The sequence below is a fragment of the Entelurus aequoreus genome, linkage group LG12, assembly GCF_033978785.1.
Source record: "Entelurus aequoreus isolate RoL-2023_Sb linkage group LG12, RoL_Eaeq_v1.1, whole genome shotgun sequence".
NCBI lineage: Eukaryota > Metazoa > Chordata > Actinopteri > Syngnathiformes > Syngnathidae > Entelurus > Entelurus aequoreus.
The window spans coordinates 6,536,119-6,558,465 of NC_084742.1; the positions used below are offsets into that span (position 1 = coordinate 6,536,119).

Here is a 22,347-nt window from a genome sequence, read left to right on the forward strand (position 1 = left end):
AGCGTCCGCATTACTGAAGACGCCGCACCGATCCACCTGTCGATCTCACGATGCACTCTTCCCTCACTCGTGAACAAGACTCCGAGGTACTTGAACTCCTCCACTTGGGACAAGATCTGCGGACGACCCGCAGAGCATTGTTGTTATTATTATTATTAATACTGCATCATTTTTTTCCACACTCAACTACTTTCACATTTCTCAACTTATTAAAACTATTCCAGGATGAAAACATTCAGTATATTCAGACAAACAATATTACACATCCCCAAACTTATTACTTTATTATTGTATTAATAAAATATATGTATTATTATATTAAATAGTCCACATTTTCAAAACATTAATTGCGTCAAAGTTAAAAAAGCTTGTAAGTGTTTTTTGCCAACATGTCCTTACTTGACAGTGGCATAAAGATAACATCAGTCAATGTTTGGCTTCACCGTGTCTAATTTTACTTTCACTTTCCTTTTCTTTGATGATTTGCCCATTAAAAGCGTCTGCCTCACACTTTTCCCCACTTTCAGCACTTTGATCAATCGCATGAATGCTTTTAAGTTAGTTATAAGAGCGGTTGCCCTTCTCGATGCAACACTGTCCGGGAATCGAACCCATGCAAGGCAGAAGCGTGTCCCGTTACTCCACCAGGGACGCCTTACGCTTGGAAGACATAATGGAGGTTCAAACTCAGAAGTGAAATAAAAAGAAGAAAAGTGGGCACGCACTTTCTGCCCTGTCAATCATTATTTGTATGCTTTCTTGAGAGGACTATAATACGATTTAAATTTCATCTTCGTTCCTCTTTCTTTCTTTTTCTTTCTATCCAATAAATAAGTGGGTGAACATTAGAAGAAAACAAACCTCTGATAGGGAAATTTGGCTGCAAACTTGACGCGCCGGTTGTTCTTGTCAGGTCACGTGATTTCCCAGAAAACACTCCTGAAGCATTTACCTGACATGGCCACAAGGGGCGCTCTCTATCAAAGATGACGTCACAAAATGCTGACTCCTCATTGGCTCAGGTGGCGCTTCTTAAAAGAGCCTCGACACTTCCTTGTTGGTGTTTCCTGGTTGTTAGTCAGTTTGTCTTTCTCTGCGGGATTAAAAGTGGAAAACATCTTTTTATTTTGTGCTGACATCATGAACTTGTTTTTATTCTGTCTTCTGGTCGTGCAAATGCACAGCGGGGCGCCTGGTAAGTCCTCCTTTTTAAAAAAAAATACATTTATAAACATTATTCATAAATCCTCTTTGTGCCTTCACTTATTCTGTGAGTTTCTACTTATTAATTATACTCGTTCTTATCTTAATCAAGCTTATTATTACCTTATCATGATTCGTTTGAAACATATTTATTTACAAAATATAACCTGTCATTTATTTTTAATCCTAACATTTTTTACTTTGAGATAACAAGAATAACGTCATTGTTTTCATCTTCATTGTTGTTCAACTTGAACAAATTCACTCACTTTCCTGTCATCTTTAATTGAACTGTGACTGAGGAAATTCTCCTGAAATACATCAATATTATTTTTGTGTTTTATCATTTGTTTAAACTTTGAATGGGATTTATTGAACATATCATTTCCCACCAAAAAAGCTAATACAAATGATGTGAAAATATTTGATGTCTTTTTTTTAAATGAGGACAAACAAAATGCCTAAACAAATGTTTAAATATATAAAAATAATTTTGAAAAATACAAGCTTGTTATTAAAGGTTAAACAATTTATTTAACCTCCTGTGACATAAATGTAAAATATTTATTGAGAAATGAAAGTAGTTATTAGTCTGTGTGTTGAGGGTGTGTACAACTTTGGGCGTCTACACATTTGTACTTGACATTATTCATCCTCCATTGGAGAAAAAAAATATGTTTATTTTCAAAATGTACAAACTGTCAACAGATGGCTTATTAAAATAAATGTTAGTAATATTATTATTGTGTTGTATTTTTCATAGACACCATGTGACTGTAGACTGTGATGTCTGGCAGTGTTTGATGTTCACTTTAAGACCCGACTGAAGACTGAATGACATCAAATATTCACACTGCAAGATTGTTGAACATGACACAAAATAATAAAAAGTTGCTCTTCTTTCAGTGATTCACACGCTGAAGTATTTCTACACTTCGTCCTCTCAAGTTCCAAACTTCCCAGAGTTTGTGATGGTTGGTTATGTTGATGAAGTCCAGGTGGTTCACTATGACAGCGAGAGCAGGAAAGCAGAAGCCAAACAGGACTGGATGAACCAAATCACAGAAGAGGATCCAAACTACTGGCAGAGAAACACAGAGAACTGGGTTGTTGCTGAGCAAGTCAACAAAGTCAACATTGAAATTCTTAAGAAGCGTTTCAACCAAACTGGAGGTTTGTTTATCTTGAACTTTCTACTATTCAAATATATTTGATGTACTCTTTTTATACTGTAGTAAAAACACACATTACTGCACTGACACTTGTCTCTGTCCATCCCATAATATTCTACATAAAACACATTGTGTGTGTTTCACTCTGCTTTACAACACTTTGTGTCTCTCAGGTGTTCACATTGTCCAGTGGATGTATGGATGTGAATGGAATGATGAGACTGATGAAGTTAAAGGTTGGCATCAGCATGGTTATGATGGAGAAGATTTCACATCGTTGGACATGAAGACATGGACATGGACTGCAGCAAAACAACAAGCTTTCCCCACCAAACTCAAGTTGGACCAGGACATACTTGGACTAGACTACTATAAGTATTACTACACTGAGCTATGTCCTTCTTACTTGAAGAAGTATGTGAAGTATGGCAAGGAGGTCCTAATGAGAACAGGTAGAAACACACCTTGTAATTTCACCTTTTACGCCCCCTATAGGAACATTACTGACATTACACTCTGTCTCTTTATACTTTTCTCTTTCTCACTTTCTCTCCATCTTTACCTTCATTCTCTTCTTTCTCTCCATCTTTACCTTTATTCTCTTCTTTCTTTCCATCTTTACCTTAATTCTCTTCATCTTTACCTTTATTCTCTTCTTTCTTTCCATCTTTACCTTCATTCTCTTCTTTATTTCCATCTTTACCTTCATTCTCTATTTTTCTCCATCTTTACTTTCATTCTTTTTTTTCTCAATCTTTACCTTTATTGTCTTCTTTCTTTCCATCTGTACTTTCATTCTCACCTTCTCTCCATCTTTACTTTCATTCTCTTTTTTTCTCTCATCTTTTCTTTCATTTTCTTTCTTCTCGCAATCTTTACCTTCATTCTTCTTTCTTTCCATATTTACCTCCGCTCACACCTTCTCTCCGTCTTGACCTTCATCCTCTCTTTTCCCCTTCATTCTTTCTCACTTTCTCTCCATCTTTACCTCCATTCTCTTCTTTCTCTCCATCTTTACCTTTTATTCTCTTCTTTCTCTCCATCTTTACCTTCATTCTCTTCTTTCTCTCCATCTTTACCTTTATTCTCTTCTTTCTCTCCATATTTACCTTAATTCTCTTAATCTTTACCTTTATTCTCTTCTTTCTTTCCATCTTTACCTTCATTCTCTTCTTTATTTACATCTTTACCTTCATTCTCTATTTTTCTCCATCTTTACTTTCATTCTTTTTTTTCTCAATCTTTACTTTTATTCTCTTCTTTCTGTCCATCTGTACTTTCATTCTCACCTTCTCTCCATCTTTACTTTCATTCTCTTTTTTTCTCTCATCTTTTCTTTCATTCTCTTTCTTCTCGCAATCTTTACCTTCATTCTTCTTTCTTTCCATCTTTACCTCCGTTCACACCTTCTCTCCATCTTCACCTCCGTTCACACCTTCTCCCCACGTTGTCTTCTGTCCACACGTGACATCACTTCCTGTGCAGAGCTTCCAGAGGTGTTCCTCCTCCAGAAGACGCCGTCCTCTCCGGTCACCTGCATGGCGACAGGTTTCTACCCCGACCTAGCCGACCTGTTTTGGAGGAAAGACGGCGAACAGATCTTCGAGGACGTGGAGCACGGAGAGCTGCTCCCCAACCACGACGGAACCTTCCAGATGTCGGTGGGGCTGAAAGTGGAGGTGACGGCCGACGTGGAGGGCAAGTACGAATGTGTGTTCCAGCTGTCTGGCGTCAAGGAGGACTTGGTCACCAAGCTGGAGAGAAGAAGCATCCTGAGCAACGCAAGCCATGAAGGTGAGAAAGACACATTTAGTTGGAGATGTTTCCCATCACAAGTCCACCTGTCGCCATTATTGATCCGTGTCGCCGTTATTGATCCATGTCACCATGACAACGCTTAACGTCTGCATGCAAAGTAGTCATGAAGGTTTCCTCTTCATGCTTTGTCACTCCACTTGTGCTTTTTGCTCTCAACAGACCACTGGAGCGTCGCCATCGGTGCCACGGCGGCGGTCTTGGCTGTGGCGGCCCTCCTGGCGGCCATCTTCCTCGTCAGGCGACACAGACAAGGTGAGGAACACAGATTTCCTTCTTTTACTTGTCATCATTTTTTTTCTTCTTCTTTTCTTCTTTTTCTTTTCATTCTTCACTTTCTTATTCTTTTCATTCTTCACTTTCTTTTTCTTCTTTCGCCCTTTCTCTTTTTCTTCTTCTTCCCCTTTTTCTTATTTTTTCCCCCTTTTTCCTTCTCCTCCTCCTCAAAGATCCACAGAGACAGAGCACCCACTCTCACATAGAAACACAGCGTGGCGTGAGGAAAAAGTACATTTCACCTTTTGTTTCTCTGTCATTTCAGCCCAATACGATCCAGCTCGTAAGTAAAACATATTTTCTTTGAGCCGCAAGAAACAAAGCCGTGGTGAAGCATCACTCATATGAAGGTCTGATGCAGACGTTTGTGACAAGTTTAGCCTGAAAATCCCAACTTTCACAATAAAACACAGAGTTTCCATCCATCAATATGCCACACTTTATATCGAACTTTTGACATGAGTCCTCATGATGAGGATCGACCATATGAGACATCAAGTGTGCACATTCAGGTTTGCTGACTCATCAAGAATGTATCTTAGTCAGGAAGTAGAAGATCAGCACTCTGCTTCTTGATGTTTCTAAGTCACCCCTCAAAGATCTGATGTGAGTGATGAGGCACCTTCTGGATGTTCTTCCTCCACCAGTGTGAGGTGTTTGCTTAGCGGGAGTAACCGGCTCACGGTGCGTTTGTCCCACAGCTCGCCACGGCGCGGCCGAGCTCCCCGAGAACATGCCGGCTGAAGGCTGAGTCGGACGCGGTGAGTTAGCTCACATGGACTGTTTGCATCTCTAAATGTTCTTGGGACTTTGTGTGAAGAAGATGTTCAACTTGGATTCATGTGTGTTTGTTGGGAATGTGCTGAGTCATCTTCTTCCTCCAGGATGCTTTGTGCACAGAGAGATGTCTCCATGGCTGAGGCACGTCATCACACTTGGAGATGAGATGGAGATGTGCTTTCTTCTTCATCCGACTGCTTCTCTTGTTATACCATAGATTCTTCTTTAGCTGTTGGTGGCTTGATTAGAAAAATAAGTTGGTTGCTATGAAATCATTCAGGGCTCACGTTTCATCACTTTGACATCATGACAAGGATTTCCTCTTTCTTTGAATCACCGCTGCTTGTGATCAATATCACATTGTGTCACATCTCTGTCAATAAATTCCGTTTGTTGTCCGCCACGGGCAAGACCAAAGAGCTGCCGAAGATTGTAGACCCGCACAAGACCGGAATGGACTACAAGACCATTAGCTTGACCAACTGCAGGCATAATGCCGGGTTTATTTTGTAACATGTGCTTTTATTTTGACACTGATCAAACTGAATCACAGGCACATAAAAAAAATATTATCTTAGCATCAGCGTTCACTAATGATGACAAAGACAAAAAGGTTGTGAAATCTTCCCAAATTGTAAAAGACATAAAGACAAAATAAAAACCAAAGTAATGACTCTTTTTTTTCCCCTAAATTTTTATCCTTTGCACGTTTCATGTTTTTTCGTATGTTCTATTTTTTTGGTAATTATTTTGCTTCAATTTATAAAGACTGTTGGAAAATTAAAGTGAACAAATATGTTCATGTACGTGTTTACTTGCATTTTCTGATTGTTTGACTTTATTTGTGTCATAGTTTTTGTTGAAATAAAGTTTGACAAAAAAAAGAGCCCTGATTGGTCAGCTTGTCACATCATTTCCGGGGTTTTGCACAGCCCACCTTTGCTAACGTCTTCTAAGTGAATTGACTGAATTCTGTTACAAATTCCCACTTTTTCATTTGTGTTTTATCTTTATCAATGTGTGTTTTATATACCTGCCACATGTCTTATTCGTGTACTTTCAGCCATAGCATTGTTTTCAGTATTTACTCATTATTTCATTTGTCTTAGATCAAAATTGGCAACCATAAATCATGAAGCATTCGATACAATGTCAATACATCTTTCTATTCTATTCCAACCTAATTCTAGATTGTGGCAGACTACATGTAATATGTAAAATTGTCAATTGTTCTTTGAGTGCAATAAGAAAAGTGTACACCAGGCCTTGCCTTATTTTTGGTTTGTTAGTGTTTTTCCATGTTTAATGTTGAGTTCCTGTCCTGCACACCTTTTTTGTAGTTCCACTTCCTTTTGAGTGTCCTGCAGCAGCTTTATTTTGTCTCCCTGTGTTTAGTCGTCGCTATTTAAGTCTACGGTGCACTGCAAAAACCGATATCTAAGTAAGATTAAATATCTCAAATAAGGGTGACATTTGCTTATTTTCTGTCTGATAAGATAATTCTTCTCACTAAGCAGATTTTATGTTAGAGTGTTTTACTTGTTTTAAGTGTGTTGGTCCTAAATGATCTCAGTAAGATATTACAGCTTGTTGCTGAGATTTGATGACCTATATTGTGTAAAACATGCTTGAAACTAGAATATCAACTGTTGCAAAGCTGTGTCATCAACACTCACAAGTATAAAACTACTTTTTTAAAGTAATAATTTCTTACTTCAAGCATGAAAAAAAAAATCATGCGCATATCATTATGTCAAGATAATGGCACTAGCATTTACTTCATTTAAGAATATTTTTCAACATATTGGACAAAAATGTCTCTTTTTTTTCTATCAAGAAAAGTGCACTTATTATTAGTGAGAATATACTTATTTTAAGGTATTTTTGGGTTCATTGAGGTTAGCTAATTTTACTTGTTTTGGAAAGTCCTGACAAGCCACATTTTCTTGTTCTATTGGCAGATAATTTTGCTTAGTTCAAGTAAAATACCCCTCATTTTTGTATTTTTTTTTCTTGTTTTTGAACACTGACTTTTTGCAGTGTGCTGTGGTCTTTGTCGGGAGATTGTTAAAAGTATGTATGCTGTTGAACGCTGTTCTCTCGTCTGACGCTTCCAAGTAAGTATGTTTCCGCATAGTCTTTTTTTCAATGCCGATAACTCCACTTTAAATGAGAAGTTTAAACCGGCAACTGCAGTGAATGGTGCGTCATGTGTTTCAGTAAAACGTAGATATATTTGTCTCTCTCAGAAAATGTAACTTTTATGGCAAACGTGCGCCCTTCTCTCTAATTGAGTCAAAAGTTAAATATCTCCCTCTCGTCACCACTAAACATGAAAAATACGAACTTTCTAACTCGCTCAAACTCGGCCATTTCTCCACCAATTTGAAATCTAAGAACACCAGAACGTTCCCCAAAGGCTTCAGGCGCTGACAGTGTTTTCTAGAAGTGGATATTTCGAAGCGTCTGGCCACGATCTGACTTTGCTTGACATGATGGTTTTCTAAAATCACACAGGAGATGTTTCGTCCTGAGGAAGATGGCTACCCACCAGCTGCAGCCAATGAGGTGAACTCCTTTGAAGTCACATGACAGTCCTTCCCAGCCACAACACTTCCTCATTCTCCACCAATCACCTTTCAGACACGGTACGTTCACGAACATGGGACCTCTGAAGTTAAATGTCGTTATAATACTGTAACATGTCTTTATAATATCATCCCTACGTCAAAGATGAAACGTCAAAGATGAAGTAAATGTGTGGTTGATGCTAGAACATTTAGAGTTGTGTTCTCAGATTAAGCAGTGGCTAGTAGCGTTATAATCGTTGCAGGGGGAATGATTTAAGTGAGACACACAACAGAACGCTGTCAGATCTCGAGTGTGGAATGACATAACTTGCTGTTGAAGTCGGTATAAAAATAACACGCGTAACTTTACAGATCTTATATTTAAAGTTAATTTTTGTAACGGATGAGAGTGCAACAGTACGATCTTTAAACAGTAACTGAACGTAGATTTTTTTTTTAAATTTTTTGTAAACTTTGTTACCATATTTTGTGCTTACTTATTTATTTTTGATTGTGTTTAAAGTGTACACAGATTACATCATTTTACTAAAATAGGGACATTTGTCGAAGATGGAACACATTATCCTCAATTCCAACATTTATTATGGGTGTTCCAAAAAACAATTTTCTCCAATTGCGAACCCATTTCAAGAACCAATTAGATGTGTAATTGGAGGGTCCACTCAGACTGTACTTGGTACTTATTTAAGTTTATTACATTACGCTGTCATTAATTTGGAAGGAAACAATTTGTACTAGTATACCTTTCTTTTATTACTTTATGAACTATTTTTTTCATCGGGAAACAACATTTCGTACTCTTGTGTCTTTTTATTACTTTTATTTATTAATGACATTTATTTCCTTCTGTTTCTATTTTGCAGCAAATTGGATTAACCACACAATTTTCCCTTTGGGAATTAATAAAGTAGTTAAATAAGTGTTTTACCATCTTATTAAACAAACAATTAAACATAAATAAATGAATAAATATGTTATTTATATTTTGTTGTGTTGGACAAGCTGCTACTCTGACTAATGTCAGTGCCGCGTATGGAGATTGAAGTGCAACATAGGTGGTAAAAACATGTTTTTGCACTTGATAACATTGAATATGTCCACTTTTCCTTTTTTATGTGGTGTGGATTGTCATCAAATCTGCCACTTTTGGGATGTAGTCTAATAATAGGAGGCAAATAATCAGTTATTTGGGCGTAGATTGTATCCAGTTGTAGATTTATTTTTGACATGCTGTCATAAAAAGGCAGTTTATTTTAAATGCAGGTCTATTAGCTGCCCTGTAAACTGCCTGACTCAAACAGACTCAACTTAAGTCAAGTCAAGTCAACTTTATTTATAGAGCACGTTTACAACAACTTTTAAATTGAACCAAAGTGCTGTACAGGTTAAAAAGCGTAGAGCAAAAAAACACAAAAAGAAAAAACAAAAAAGGAACATAAACAATAAATGAGCCAAACAAGATAGTGCAAAAGCAATACGGCAAAAGGGGTCGAATAAAAAGTAAAAATGGCAAAATAATAATAATAAAAGTGCGACAAATTGAAAAAAAACTAAAGCGAAGGGTGTCGGGGGTGGGGGGGAATTAGAAATAGTGGCCCAGTGGGCGGACTCAGCTCAGGTCAAAGGCCAGCAAGAAGAGGTAGGTCTTAAGAAGGGTTTTGAAGACCCCCAGGCTCTGGGCTGACTTAAACAACTTAAATGTGCTTGACTCAATTATTAACTTGTTTACGTCAACAATAATGTAATAAATTATATTCAACAATTAACATATTAAATAGGGATCTTTATCTTCTATTTTCATCATTGACAAAGGGAATTTCTAACAATGTTTTTTGCATTTAAGTCGTTTGTTAGTCAATGTTTACATTTGAATGAACAACCACACTGCATGTCCCTCGCATTAACCAGAGATTTCGCAAGTAATTACACCCACATCTATTTTTCTCCTTCTATTTCGAAGGGAGATGCTTGGATCCATTCAGTATTTGTGGGGAAAGCATTATGTCAGGTTTTCAGTGTGTTGAAAATATGCGTTTGAGTGGAAGTCATTGTGCGACCAAAATGTATGTAAGTGTATACTAAAGGAATACCACTGTCCACGCATGCGCGAAGAGCAGGTCACTTCCGAGACTTGCAATATTTTACGACGGAGCTTCTGCTACATCATCCATCCATCCATCCATTTTCTACCGCTTGTCCCTTTTTGGGGTCGCGGGCTGCTATACATCATGTTTTGTGACATTTATGTTTTGTCAATGTTTTGTATAAAAATAATATCTTCCCTGGGAGTATAAAGGAACAAAAATATAAACATGAACAAGGGGTAGATTTAACAAATTTAGGGAGTTTTATCGCCACATTTTCCATCACTTTTCCTTTTCTGTCGTTGCAATAAATCAATCAATCAAAGTTTATTTATAAAGCCTGTCAGAATAATTGTACCTAGTTATCACAAAACTTTGTGTTGCCATGAGTTCCCGGCGAGAGGACAAAAGCTGTCTTTGATTATACTAAGCAGAAGGCTTGTAAAACTCCACTGTGTACGATGAGAAGCGACATGAAGGTGTTGGTTTCTTTCTTCTATTGTAATCCACAGGAAGATTTTGTCTTGACCCGAGATCTACAAAGCGGAGAGGAAGCAGGACCTGACGCAAGCTCCAGGCATCTTTTCTTTGAACTGTTTTGTGACCGAGAGCAACGGCTGTTTACGACCCCCCTCTCCCCTTAGAAACAGCTGTTGCCATGTAATCAGGGAAAGTCCAAATAAAAGAGGAGGCGTGCAATCTTTCGTCAGAGCGTGGTGGAAGACTGTGCAAAGAGTACAGCCCAGACGTTTCTCCTCAGTGGGCTAAATTGAATTCTGTCTCTGTTTAATTCCTTGCTTCTTGTCTGTTTAATAGAAGTCATCAGTGTTTGAACCTGACATAGCCCTTAATCACAAATGACGCACAGTTTCCAAAATAAATACTGTATTCCTAAGTAACTTTTGTTTTGTTTTGTATGTAATCTTTTTTATAATATATTGTTATTCAAATAAAGATTACAAAAGAGAAAACCATGGTAACTGGGATGGCGGGCACGATCGTAACTGCCGTAAAACCATTTGACGGAAGTGATGTGGTCTTTGCGCGTTTGTGGACTGATCGTGTAGTGACAGTCACAGGCCATCGTGAATTTCGACCCACCGACCAAACAAAACTGTTTCCACATAACACTCGCCACACGCATAAGGTGCCGTGGCGAACATCGGGATTTTGATCATCAAACAAATTGTAGCGTCCAGACAGTCACACGGAATCTGATGCGCTTTGAACTTTTAATCGCCAAACTTACCCCAACAGCGGGCTCAATTTCAACAATTTAATTCCTCTCCAACTCTCAATTTTCTGTCCTCAGGCTGGTATACTTTTCGGCCACCGGGTGGCGGTAGAGACTCCATGTTTTACCTGAAGAAATCTTACTTCTGACCTTTTCACCTTATTGATCTCATCTTTACTGCTGCTTGGCTGACTTCAGTTCAGAGACGACATGAGCTCCATTTTCAAATTTTTTATTTCATAACGGATTATAAAACAAAGAACGTTGTTATTGTGAGAATGCTGCAGAGCATTGTCCATCCATCCATCCATCCATCCATTTTCTTCCGCTTATCCGAGGTCAGGTCGCGGGGGCAGCAGCCTAAGCAGGGAAGCCCAGACTACCCTCTCCCCAGCCACTTCGTCCAGCTCCTCCCGGGGGATCCCGAGGCATTCCCAGGCCAGCCGGGAGAGATAGTCTTCCCAACCTGTCCTGGGTCTTCCCCCGTGGCCTCCTACCGGTCGAACTTGTCCGAAACACCTCCCTAGGGAGGCGTTCGGGTGGCATCCTGACCAGATGTCTGAACCACCTCATCTGGCTCCTCTCGATGTGGAGGAGCAGCGGCTTTACTTTGAGCTCCCCCCGGATGACAGAGCTACCCGGCGGAGGAAACTCATTTCGGCCGCTTGTACCCGTGATCTTGTCCTTTCGGTCATAACCCAAAGCTCATGACCATAGGTGAGGATGGGAACGTAGATCGACCGGTAAATTGAGAGCTTTGCCTTCCGGCTCAGCTCCTTCTTCACCACAACGGATCGATACAGCGTCCGCATTACTGAAGACGCCGCACCGATCCGCCTGTCGATCTCACGATGCACTCTTCCCTCACTCGTGAACAAGACTCCGAGGTACTTGAACTCCTCCACTTGGGGCAAGATCTGCGGACGACCCGCAGAGCATTGTTGTTATTATTATTATTATTATTATTATTATTATTATTATTATTAATACTGCATCATTTTTTCCCACACTCAACTACTCTCACATTTCTCAACTTATTAAAACTATTCCAGGATGAAAACATTCAGTATATTCAGACAAACAATATTACACATCCCCAAACGTATTACTTTATTATTGTATTAATAAAATATATGTATTATTATATTAAATAGTCCACATTTTCAAAACATTAATTGCGTCAAAGTCAAATAAGCTTGTAAGTGTTTTTTGCCAACATTTCCTTACTTGACAGTGGCATAAAGATAACAGCAGTCAATGTTTGGCTTCACCGTGTCTAATTTTACTTTCACTTTCCTTTTCTTTGATGATTTGCCCACCAAAAGCGTCTGCCTCATACTTTTCCCCACTTTCAGCACTTTGATCAATCGCATGAATGCTTTCAAGTTAGTTATAAGAGCGGTTGCCCTTCTCGATGCAACACTGTCCGGGAATCGAACCCATGCAAGGCAGAAGCGTGTCCCGTTACACCACCAGGGACGCCTTACGCTTGGAAGACATAATGGAGGTTCAAATTCAGAAGTGAAATAAAAAGAAGAAAAGTGGGGACGCACTTTCTGCCCTGTCAATCATTATTTGTATGCTTAATTCTTGAGAGGACTATAATACGATTTAAATTTCATCTTCGTTCCTCTTTCTTTCTTTTTCTTTCTATCCAATAAATAAGTTGGTGAACATTAGAAGAAAACAAACCTCTGATAGGGAAATTTGGCTGCAAACTTGACGCGCCGGTTGTTCTTGTCAGGTCACGTGATTTCCCAGAAAACGCTACTGAAGCATTTACCCGACATGGCCACAAGGGGCGCTCTCTATCAACGATGACGTCACATAATGCTGACTCCTCATTGGCTCAGGTGGCGCATTCTTAAAAGAGCCTCGACACTTCCTTGTTGGTGTTTCCTGGTTGTTAGTCAGTTTGTCTTTCTCTGCGGGATTAAAAGTGGAAAACATCTTTTTATTTTGTGCTGACATCATGAACTTGTTTTTATTCTGTCTTCTGGTCGTGCAAATGCACAGCGGGGCGCCTGGTAAGTCCTCCTTTTTAAAAAAAAAATACATTTATAAACATTATTCATAAATCCTCTTTGTGCCTCCACTTATTCTGTGAGTTTCTACTTATTAATTATACTCGTTCTTATCTCATTCAAGCTTATTATTACCTTATCATGATTCGTTTGAAACATATTTATTTACAAAATATAACCTGTCATTTATTTTTAATCCTAACATTTTTTACTTTGAGATAACAAGAATAACGTCATTGTTTTCATCTTCATTGTTGTTCAACTTGAACAAATTCCCTCACTTTCCTGTCATCTTTAATTGAACTGTGACTGAGGAAATTCTCCTGAAATACATCAATATTATTTTTGTGTTTTATCATTTGTTTAAACTTTGAATGGGATTTATTGAACATATCATTTCCCACTAAAAAAGCTCATACAAATGATGCGAAAATAATTGATGTCTTTTCTTTTAATTAGGACAAACAAAATGCCTAAACAAATGTTTAAATATATAAAAATAATTTTGATAAATACAAGCTTGTTATTAAAGGTTAAATAATTTATTTAACCTCCTGTGACATAAATGTAAAATATTTATTGAGAAATGAAAGTAGTTATTAGTCTGTGTGTTGAGGGTGTGTACAACTTTGTGCGTCTACACATTTGTACTTGACATTATTCATCCTCCATTGGAGAAAAAAAATACGTTTATTTTCAAAATGTACAAACTGTCAACAGATGGCTTATTAAAATAAATGTTAGTAATATTATTATTGTGTTGTATTTTTCATAGACACCATGTGACTGTAGACTGTGATGTCTGGCAGTGTTTGATGTTCACTTTAAGACCCGACTGAAGACTGAATGACATCAAATATTCACACTGCAAGATTGTTGAACATGACACAAAATAATAAAAAGTTGCTCTTCTTTCAGTGATTCACACGCTGAAGTATTTCTACACTTCGTCCTCTCAAGTTCCAAACTTCCCAGAGTTTGTGATGGTTGGTTATGTTGATGAAGTCCAGGTGGTTCACTATGACAGCGAGAGCAGGAAAGCAGAAGCCAAACAGGACTGGATGAACCAAATCACAGAAGAGGATCCAAACTACTGGCAGAGAAGCACAGAGATCTGTGTTGCTCAGGAGCAACTCGACAAAGTCAACATTGAAATTCTTAAGAAGCGTTTCAACCAAACTGGAGGTTTGTTTATCTTGAACTTTCTACTATTCAAATATATTTGAAGTACTCTTTTTATACTGTAGTAAAAACACACATTACTGCACTGACACTTGTCTCTGTCCATCCCATAATATTCTACATAAAACACATTGTGTGTGTTTCACTCTGCTTTACAACACTTTGTGTCTCTCAGGTGTTCACATTTACCAGTGGATGTATGGATGTGAATGGAATGATGAGACTGATGAAGTTAAAGGTTGGCATCAGGAAGGTTATGATGGAGAAGATCACATATCGTTGGACATGAAGACATGGACATGGACTGCAGCAAAACAACAAGCTTTCCCCACCAAACTCAAGAGGGACCAGGACACACATCTAATAAACAACCAAAAGTATTACTACACTGAGCTATGTCCTTCTTACCTGAAGAAGTATGTGAAGTATGGCAAGGAGGTCCTAATGAGAACAGGTAAAAACACACCTTGTACTTTCACCTTTTAACATGTTAGCACGCCCCCTATAGGAACATTACTGACATTACACTCTGTCTCTTTATACTTTTCTTTGTCACTTTCTCTCCATTCTCTTCTTTCTCTCCATCTTTACCTTCATTCTCTTTTTTCTCTCCATCGTTACCTTCATTCTCTTCTTTCTCTCCATCGGTACCTTCATTCTCTTCTTTCTCTCCATCGGTACCTTCATTCTCTTCTTTCTCTCCATCTTTACCTTTATTCTCTTCTTTCTTTCCATCTTTACCTTTATTCTCTTCTTTCTTTCCATCTTTACCTTTATTCTCACCTTTTTTCCATCTTTACCTTAATTTTCTATTTTTCTCCATATTTACTTTCATTCTCACCTTCTCCATCTTTACCTTCATTCTTTTTTCTCAATCTTTACCTTTATTCTCTTCTTTCTTTCCATCTTTACCTTTATTCTCTTCTTTCCTTCCATCTTTACCTTTATTCTCACCTTTTCTCTCTTTACTTTCATTCTCTTTCTCTCCATCTTTGCCTTCATTCTTTTTTTTCTCAATCTTTACCTTTATTCTCTTAATCTTTACCTTTATTCTCTTCTTTCTTTCCATCTTTACCTTTATTCTCACCTTTTCTCCATCTTTACCTTCATTCTCTTTCTCTCTATCATTACCTTCATTCTTTTTTTCTCAATCTTTACCTTTATTTTCTTCTTTCTTTCCATCTTTACCTTCATTCTCTTAATCTTTACCTTTATTCTCTTCTTTCTTTCCATCTTTACCTTCATTCTCTTAATCTTTACCTTTATTCTCTTCTGTCTTTCCATCTTTACCTTTATTCTCTTCTTTCTTTCCATCTTTACCTTTATTCTCACCTTTTCTCTATCTTTACTTTTATTCTCACCTTCCCTCCATCTTTACCTTCATTCTCTTTCTCTCCATCTTTACCTTCATTCTTTTTTTCTCAATCTTTACCTTTATTCTCTTCTTTCTTTCCATCTTTACCTTCATTCTCTTAATCTTTACCTTTATTCTCTTCTTTCTTTCCATCGTTACCTTTATTCTCACCTTTTCTCCATCTTTACCTTCATTCTCTTTCTCTCCATCATTACCTTCATTCTTTTTTTCTCAATCTTTACCTTTATTCTCTTCTTTCTTTCCATCTTTACCTTCATTCTCTTAATCTTTACCTTTATTCTCACCTTTTCCCCATCTTTACTTTCATTCTCACCTTCTCTCCATCTTTACCTTCATTCTCTTTATCTCCATCTTTACTTTCGTTCTTTTTTTCTCAATCTTTACATTTATTCTCTTCTTTCTTTCCATCTTTACTTTCATTCACTTTTTTCTCTGATCTTTTCTTTCATTCTTTATCTTCTCACAATCTTTACCTTCATTCTTCTCTTTTTCCATCTTTACCTCCACTCACACCTTCTCTCCATCTTTACCTTCATTCTCTCTTTTCCCCTTCATTCTTTCTTTTTTCTCTCCACTTTTACCTTCTCTCTCTTTTTTCTCTCCATCTTCATGCTCACATTCACTCCATCTTAAACTTCATTCTCTTTCTTTCCATATTTACATTTATTCTCACCTTCTCTCCATCTTCATCTCCGTTCACACCTTCCATCCATCTTCACCTCCGTTCACACCATCTTTACCTCCATTTCCAACTTCTCTCCATTTTCACTTCCGTTCACAACTTCTCTCCATCTTCACCTCCGTTCACAACTTCTCTCCATTTTACCTCTGTTCACACCTCTCCATTGTATCTTCTTTTTGTCCTTTTCTTTCCATCTTCACCTCCGTTCACACCTTCTCTCCATCTTCACCTCCGTTCTCACCTTCTGTCCACACGTGACATCACTTCCTGTGCAGAGCTTCCAGAGGTGTTCCTCCTCCAGAAGACGCCGTCCTCTCCGGTCACCTGCATGGCGACAGGTTTCTACCCCGACCTAGCCGACCTGTTTTGGAGGAAAGACGGCGAGCAGATGTTCGAGGACGTGGAGCACGGAGAGCTGCTCCCCAACCACGACGGAACCTTCCAGATGTCGGTGGAGCTGAAAGTGGAGGTGACGGCCGAGGTGGAGGGCAAGTACGAATGTGTGTTCCAGCTGTCTGGCGTCAAGGAGGACTTGGTCACCAAGCTGGAGAGAAGAAGCATCCTGAGCAACGCAAGCCATGAAGGTGAGAAAGACACATTTAGTTGGAGATGTTTCCTATCACAAGTCCACCTGTCGCCATTATTGATCCGTGTGGCCGTTATTGATCCATGTCGCCATTATTAATCCATGTCACCATGACAACGCTTAACGTCTGCATGCAAAGTAGTCATGAAGGTTTCCTCTTCATGCTTTGTCACTCCACTTGTGCTTTTTGCTCTCAACAGACCACTGGAGCGTCGCCATCGGTGCCACTGCGGCGGTCTTGGCTGTGGCGGCCCTCCTGGCGGCCATCTTCCTCGTCAGGCGACACAGACATGGTGAGGAACACAGATTTCCTTCTTTTACTTGTCATTATTTTTTTTCTTCTTCTTTTCTTCTTTTTCTTTTCATTCTTCACTTTCTTTTTCTTCTTTCACCCTTTCTCTTTTTCTTCTTCTTCCCCTTTTTCTTATTCTTTTTTTTCCTTTTTCTTCCTCCTCCTCCTCCTCCTCCTCAAAGATCCACAGAGACAGAGCACCCACTCTCACATAGAAACACAGCGTGGCGTGAGGAAAAACTCCATTTCACCTTTTGTTTCTCTGTCATTTCAGCCAAATACGATCCAGCTCGTAAGTAAAACATATTTTCTTTGAGCCGCAAGAAACAAAGCCGTGGTGAAGCATCACTCATATGAAGGTCTGATGCAGACGTTTGTGACAAGTTTAGCCTGAAAATCCCAACTTTCACTATAAAAGACAGAGTTTCCATCCATCAATATGCCACACTTTATATCGAACTTTTGACATGAGTCCTCATGATGAGGATCGACCAAATGAGACATCAAGTGTGCACATTCAGGTTTGCTGACTCATCAAGAATGTATCTTAGTCAGGAAGTAGAAGATCAGCACTCTGCTTCTTGATGTTTCTAAGTCACCCCTCAAAGATCTGATGTGAGTGATGAGCCACCTTCTGGATGTTCTTCCTCCACCAGTGTGAGGTGTTTGCTTAGCGGGAGTAACCGGCTCACGGTGCGTTTGTCCCACAGCTCGCCACGGCGGGGCCGAGCTCCCCGAGAACATGCCGGCTGAAGGCTGAGTGGGACGCGGTGAGTTAGCTCACATGGACTGTTTGCACCTCTAAATGTTCTTGGGACTTTGTGTGAAGAAGATGTTCAACTTGGATTCATGTGTGTTTGTTGGGAATGTGCTGAGTCATCTTCTTCCTCCAGGATGCTTTGTGCACAGAGAGATGTCTCCATGGCTGAGGCACGTCATCACACTTGGAGATGAGATGGAGATGTGCTTTCTTCTTCATCCGACTGCTTCTCTTGTTATACCATAGATTCTTCTTTGGCTGTTGGTGGCTTGATTAGAAAAATAAGTTGGTTGCTATGAAATCATTCGGGGCTCACGTTTCATCACCTTGACATCATGACAAGGATTTCCTCTTTCTTTGAATCACCGCTGCTTGTGATCAATATCACATTGTGTCACATCTCTGTCAATAAATTCCGTTTGTTGTCCGCCACGGGCAAGACCAAAGAGCTGCCGAAGATTGTAGACCCGCACAAGACCGGAATGGACTACAAGACCATCAGCTTGACCAACTGCAGGCATAATGCCGGGTTTATTTTATAAAATGTGCTTTTATTTTGACACTGATCAAACCGGATAACATGCACATAAAAAAAATATTATCTTAGCATCAGCGTTCACTAATGATGACAAAGACAAAAAGGTTGTGAAATCTTCCCCAATTGTAAAAGACATAAAGACAAATTCCATCAAAGACAAAATAAAAACCATAGTAATGACTCTTTTTTTCCCTAAATTTTTATCCTTTGCACGTTTCATGTTTTTTTGTATGTTCTATTTTTTTGGTAATTATTTTGCTTCAATTTATAAAGACTGTTGGAAAATTAAAGTGAACAAATATGTTCATGTACATATTTTGAAAAACGTGTTTACTTGCATTTTCTGATTGTTTGACTTTATTTGTGTCATAGTTTTTGTTGAAATAAAGTTTGACAAAAAAAAAGCCCTGATTGGTCAGCTTGTCACATCATTTCCGGGGTTTTGCACAGCCCACCTTTGCTAACGTCTTCTAAGTGAATTGACTGAATTCTGTTACAAATTCCCACTTTTTCATTTGTGTTTTATCTTTATTAATATGTGTTTTATATACCTGCCACATGTCTTATTTGTGTACTTTCAGCCATAGCATTGTTTTCAGTATTTACTCATGATTATTGCATTTGTCTTAAAGCACAGATCAAAATTGGCAACCATAAATCATGAAGCATTCGATACAATGTCAATACATCTTTCTATTCTATTCTAACCTAATTCTAGATTGTGGCAGATTACATGTAATATGTAAAATTGTCAATTGTTCTTTAAGTGCAATAAGAAAAGTGTACGCCAGGCCTTGCCTTATTTTTGGTTTGTTAGTGTTTTTCCATGTTTAATGTTGAGTTCCTGTCCTGCACACCTTTTTTGTAGTTCCACTTCCCTTTGAGTGTCCTGCAGCAGCTTTATTTTGCAGAGGTGTGGACTCGAGTCACATGACTTGGACTCGAGTCAGACTCGAGTCATGAATTTGATGACTTTAGACTCGACTTGACAAAATGTAAAGAGACTTGCAACTCGACTTAGACTTTAACATCAATGACTTGTGACTTCACTTGGACTTGAGCCTTTTGACTTGACATGACTTGCTACTTTCCCCAAAACCTAAAGTTTAAAAAGTTATTTGGGAGCGCTCCGTAGCTTTCATTTTGTACGTGTCTGTCTATCAGCGTGTGTGCTCCGTGTCAGCTGGTGTGCTCTCAGTACAACAGCCAATCAAATTAGATCTACGTTGTTTTCATCACACAGCATTTATCCAATCAAATTGCAGGACAACCAATGAACAAGAGTTGTCAAACAACGCGCCAGTGAGAAAGATTTATACCAAAGTTGGTTTCGTTCGGGTATAAAAACTACGACTTGGTCAACAAAAAACGAATTGCCGGATGCAAATCACGCAGTTCGAATATTACAGACGGAGACGCAACAACTTCCAACTTCGTTCGACATTTGAAGTTGCACAAAGAAGGGTAAGTTTTGAATGTAAGCTAACGTTTATTGGCTAAGTAACATGACTTGTATTTGCTGTGTAGTTAAATCAGTGAGGCTGTAAACTCACTGCTAACGTCATAACCATAGACATCTTATAAGTAGACGCAGCATCGAGCGCTACTGCTTACTGGCGCAGACGAGACGCGGGGCCGCCATCTTGGAGTGGTGATCCGCTCCACTCAGTGCAATTCATTTGGCAGGAGCAATGAACTGTCAGCGCATTTAATTCATTTTACCTCACTGAATACCACTCGTTTTCACGCGCTTTTTTGTCATACGTGTAGCTATGATAACGGACACATGTTTTATTATTCATAGTTTGCTTAACAGTAATAGAATATTCTTATATGCTATAAGTGACCAGACGTCCGAGATCAAAACTGGGAATATAAGCCCAGAGAAGGGGGAAAAAAACGGTCAGCTATTTTTAAGTTGAAGAAACAATATAATTACGTTATATATACATGCGTATATCCTACATAAACAATGTATGAATACATTAGATATCTATATATCTTATAGACCGTATCTCTGTTGCTGCAGCAGCAGAGAGTTTATTCTGTCTTGACACTTTGTATTGATATTTTGTATTACATTCTTCCCTTAAATGATAATGTTTACAGTGATTGTTATATATGTATTTTTTATGTATGTCGCTTTGGATAAAAGCGTCTGCCAAATACTTAAACATATATAAACACCTGAAAGTCTTTATATCAGCTAAAACCACCAATCTCTTTCACTGGATTCAGAATAAATCCAAATGCTGTCTTACCCAACAATGTTAGTATTTGAATATTGTTACTTGAAGACTTATTCCTGGTTACAATTATACTGTTAAGAAAGTATTGTCTTATATTTTGCCTAAAATGAGAATGCATCATAATCAGTGGCGGCTGGTGAATTTTGTTTTAGGTGGGGCTGAAAGTTTGTAAACCAAACCCCTGTAGGGGGGTCATCCTCCCCCAGAAGATTTGTTTGTGATTTTCACATACAAATATTGAAGATATTTGCTCCTTCTTAACTCTGTGGTAATGTTATTTTCATAAAATACAACCAAAAGTACATTAATGTTAAATCTTACTTGTGAAAAGTAATCCCCCGATTCCTATTTTCAACAGTCCGCTCATTTGAGCAGGAAAACGCTGAACACCATCTTTGTTTTCTACCTGTCAACTGTCAGTTTAGGCTGCTTGCCGGCTCCTCATCACCACTTCAAGATGCAATTTGCTCGCGTCACAGCAACCAATACTGCGTCTACTTATAAGATGTCTATGGTTATAACATCCTTTCAAACACAGCAATATGTTGCGTCCACTGCAGTTTGCTTCCTTATTCATACTTTTTGTCAAGTGATTTTTTTAAGCAGGGTTGCATGAGGTACCTATACTTAACGTTACGTTAGTCAATGTATCACACACAGTAACATAACGTTAGACGGCGGTCAGCAGCACCGCATATTTTAGCCACCTACAAAAAGACAAACATAGTCAAATAAAGGTCAGTTAAAATGTATACTATATTAAGAATATGTGTACATATTGCACAGGGCCCTGACATCTAAGAAGTACAACTCTGTTCATTGTTATGTTCATGTATTTGTTATGTTTTTCATGTGTACGCACACATAAACACACATACAGTATGAGATGAGATCAATGAGATAAGGTAAGAACAGAATAGAAACTGCAGTGGAACTAGTTACAATGCAATATGCCATGGAAATACAATGTTAACACTTTTGTACAAATAAGTACAGTTGCACTTGTTTTTGCAAATGTGTTTATTCTGTAAAGGAATGAGTTAAATGTTTAAAATTGTTTAAACTATTAAAATGACTGGTTAATAGTGCTATTATGAATTGCAATGTCAGTACAATTTTTTTTCCTGCTATTTCAAATGCAATTGTTTTAATAAATAAATACAGCGGTTTAAAAGCATACACAATCTGTGTAAAAATATTAGTCTGTGGTTAAAAGGACTTGAAAGGACTCGAAACTCAAAATGCAGGACTTGTGACTTGACTTGAGACTTTCCAGTCTTGACTTTGGACTTGACTCGGGACTTGCCTGTCTTGACTCGGGACTTGACTCGAGACTTGAGGGCAAAGACTTGAGACTTACTTGTGACTTGCAAAGCAATGACTTGGTCCCACCTCTGTTATTTTGTCTCCCTGTGTTTAGTCGTCGCTATTTAAGTCTACGGTGCACTGCAAAAACTGATATCTAAGTAAGAATAAATATCTCAAATAAGGGTGACATTTGCTT

At 38.4% G+C, this 22,347-nt stretch overlaps 2 protein-coding genes across 2 annotated transcripts; both read left to right on the top strand.

The window, feature by feature from the left end:
* The first annotated feature begins 1,140 nt into the window (after positions 1 to 1,140).
* Positions 1,141 to 7,838, top strand: LOC133662589 (class I histocompatibility antigen, F10 alpha chain-like). Its single transcript, XM_062066704.1, has 8 exons — positions 1,141 to 1,195; positions 2,110 to 2,376; positions 2,549 to 2,827; positions 3,861 to 4,169; positions 4,353 to 4,445; positions 4,640 to 4,749; positions 5,168 to 5,227; positions 7,764 to 7,838. The coding sequence occupies exons 1-8, from the start codon at positions 1,141 to 1,143 to the stop codon at positions 7,836 to 7,838; spliced, it is 1,248 nt and encodes a 415-aa protein (XP_061922688.1).
* A 5,289-nt stretch (positions 7,839 to 13,127) lies between these two features.
* On the top strand, positions 13,128 to 18,056 carry LOC133662591 (class I histocompatibility antigen, F10 alpha chain-like). The gene is made up of 6 exons (XM_062066705.1): positions 13,128 to 13,182; positions 14,098 to 14,364; positions 14,537 to 14,815; positions 16,694 to 17,002; positions 17,205 to 17,297; positions 18,007 to 18,056. The coding sequence occupies exons 1-6, from the start codon at positions 13,128 to 13,130 to the stop codon at positions 18,054 to 18,056; spliced, it is 1,053 nt and encodes a 350-aa protein (XP_061922689.1).
* The last annotated feature ends 4,291 nt before the right edge of the window (positions 18,057 to 22,347 follow it).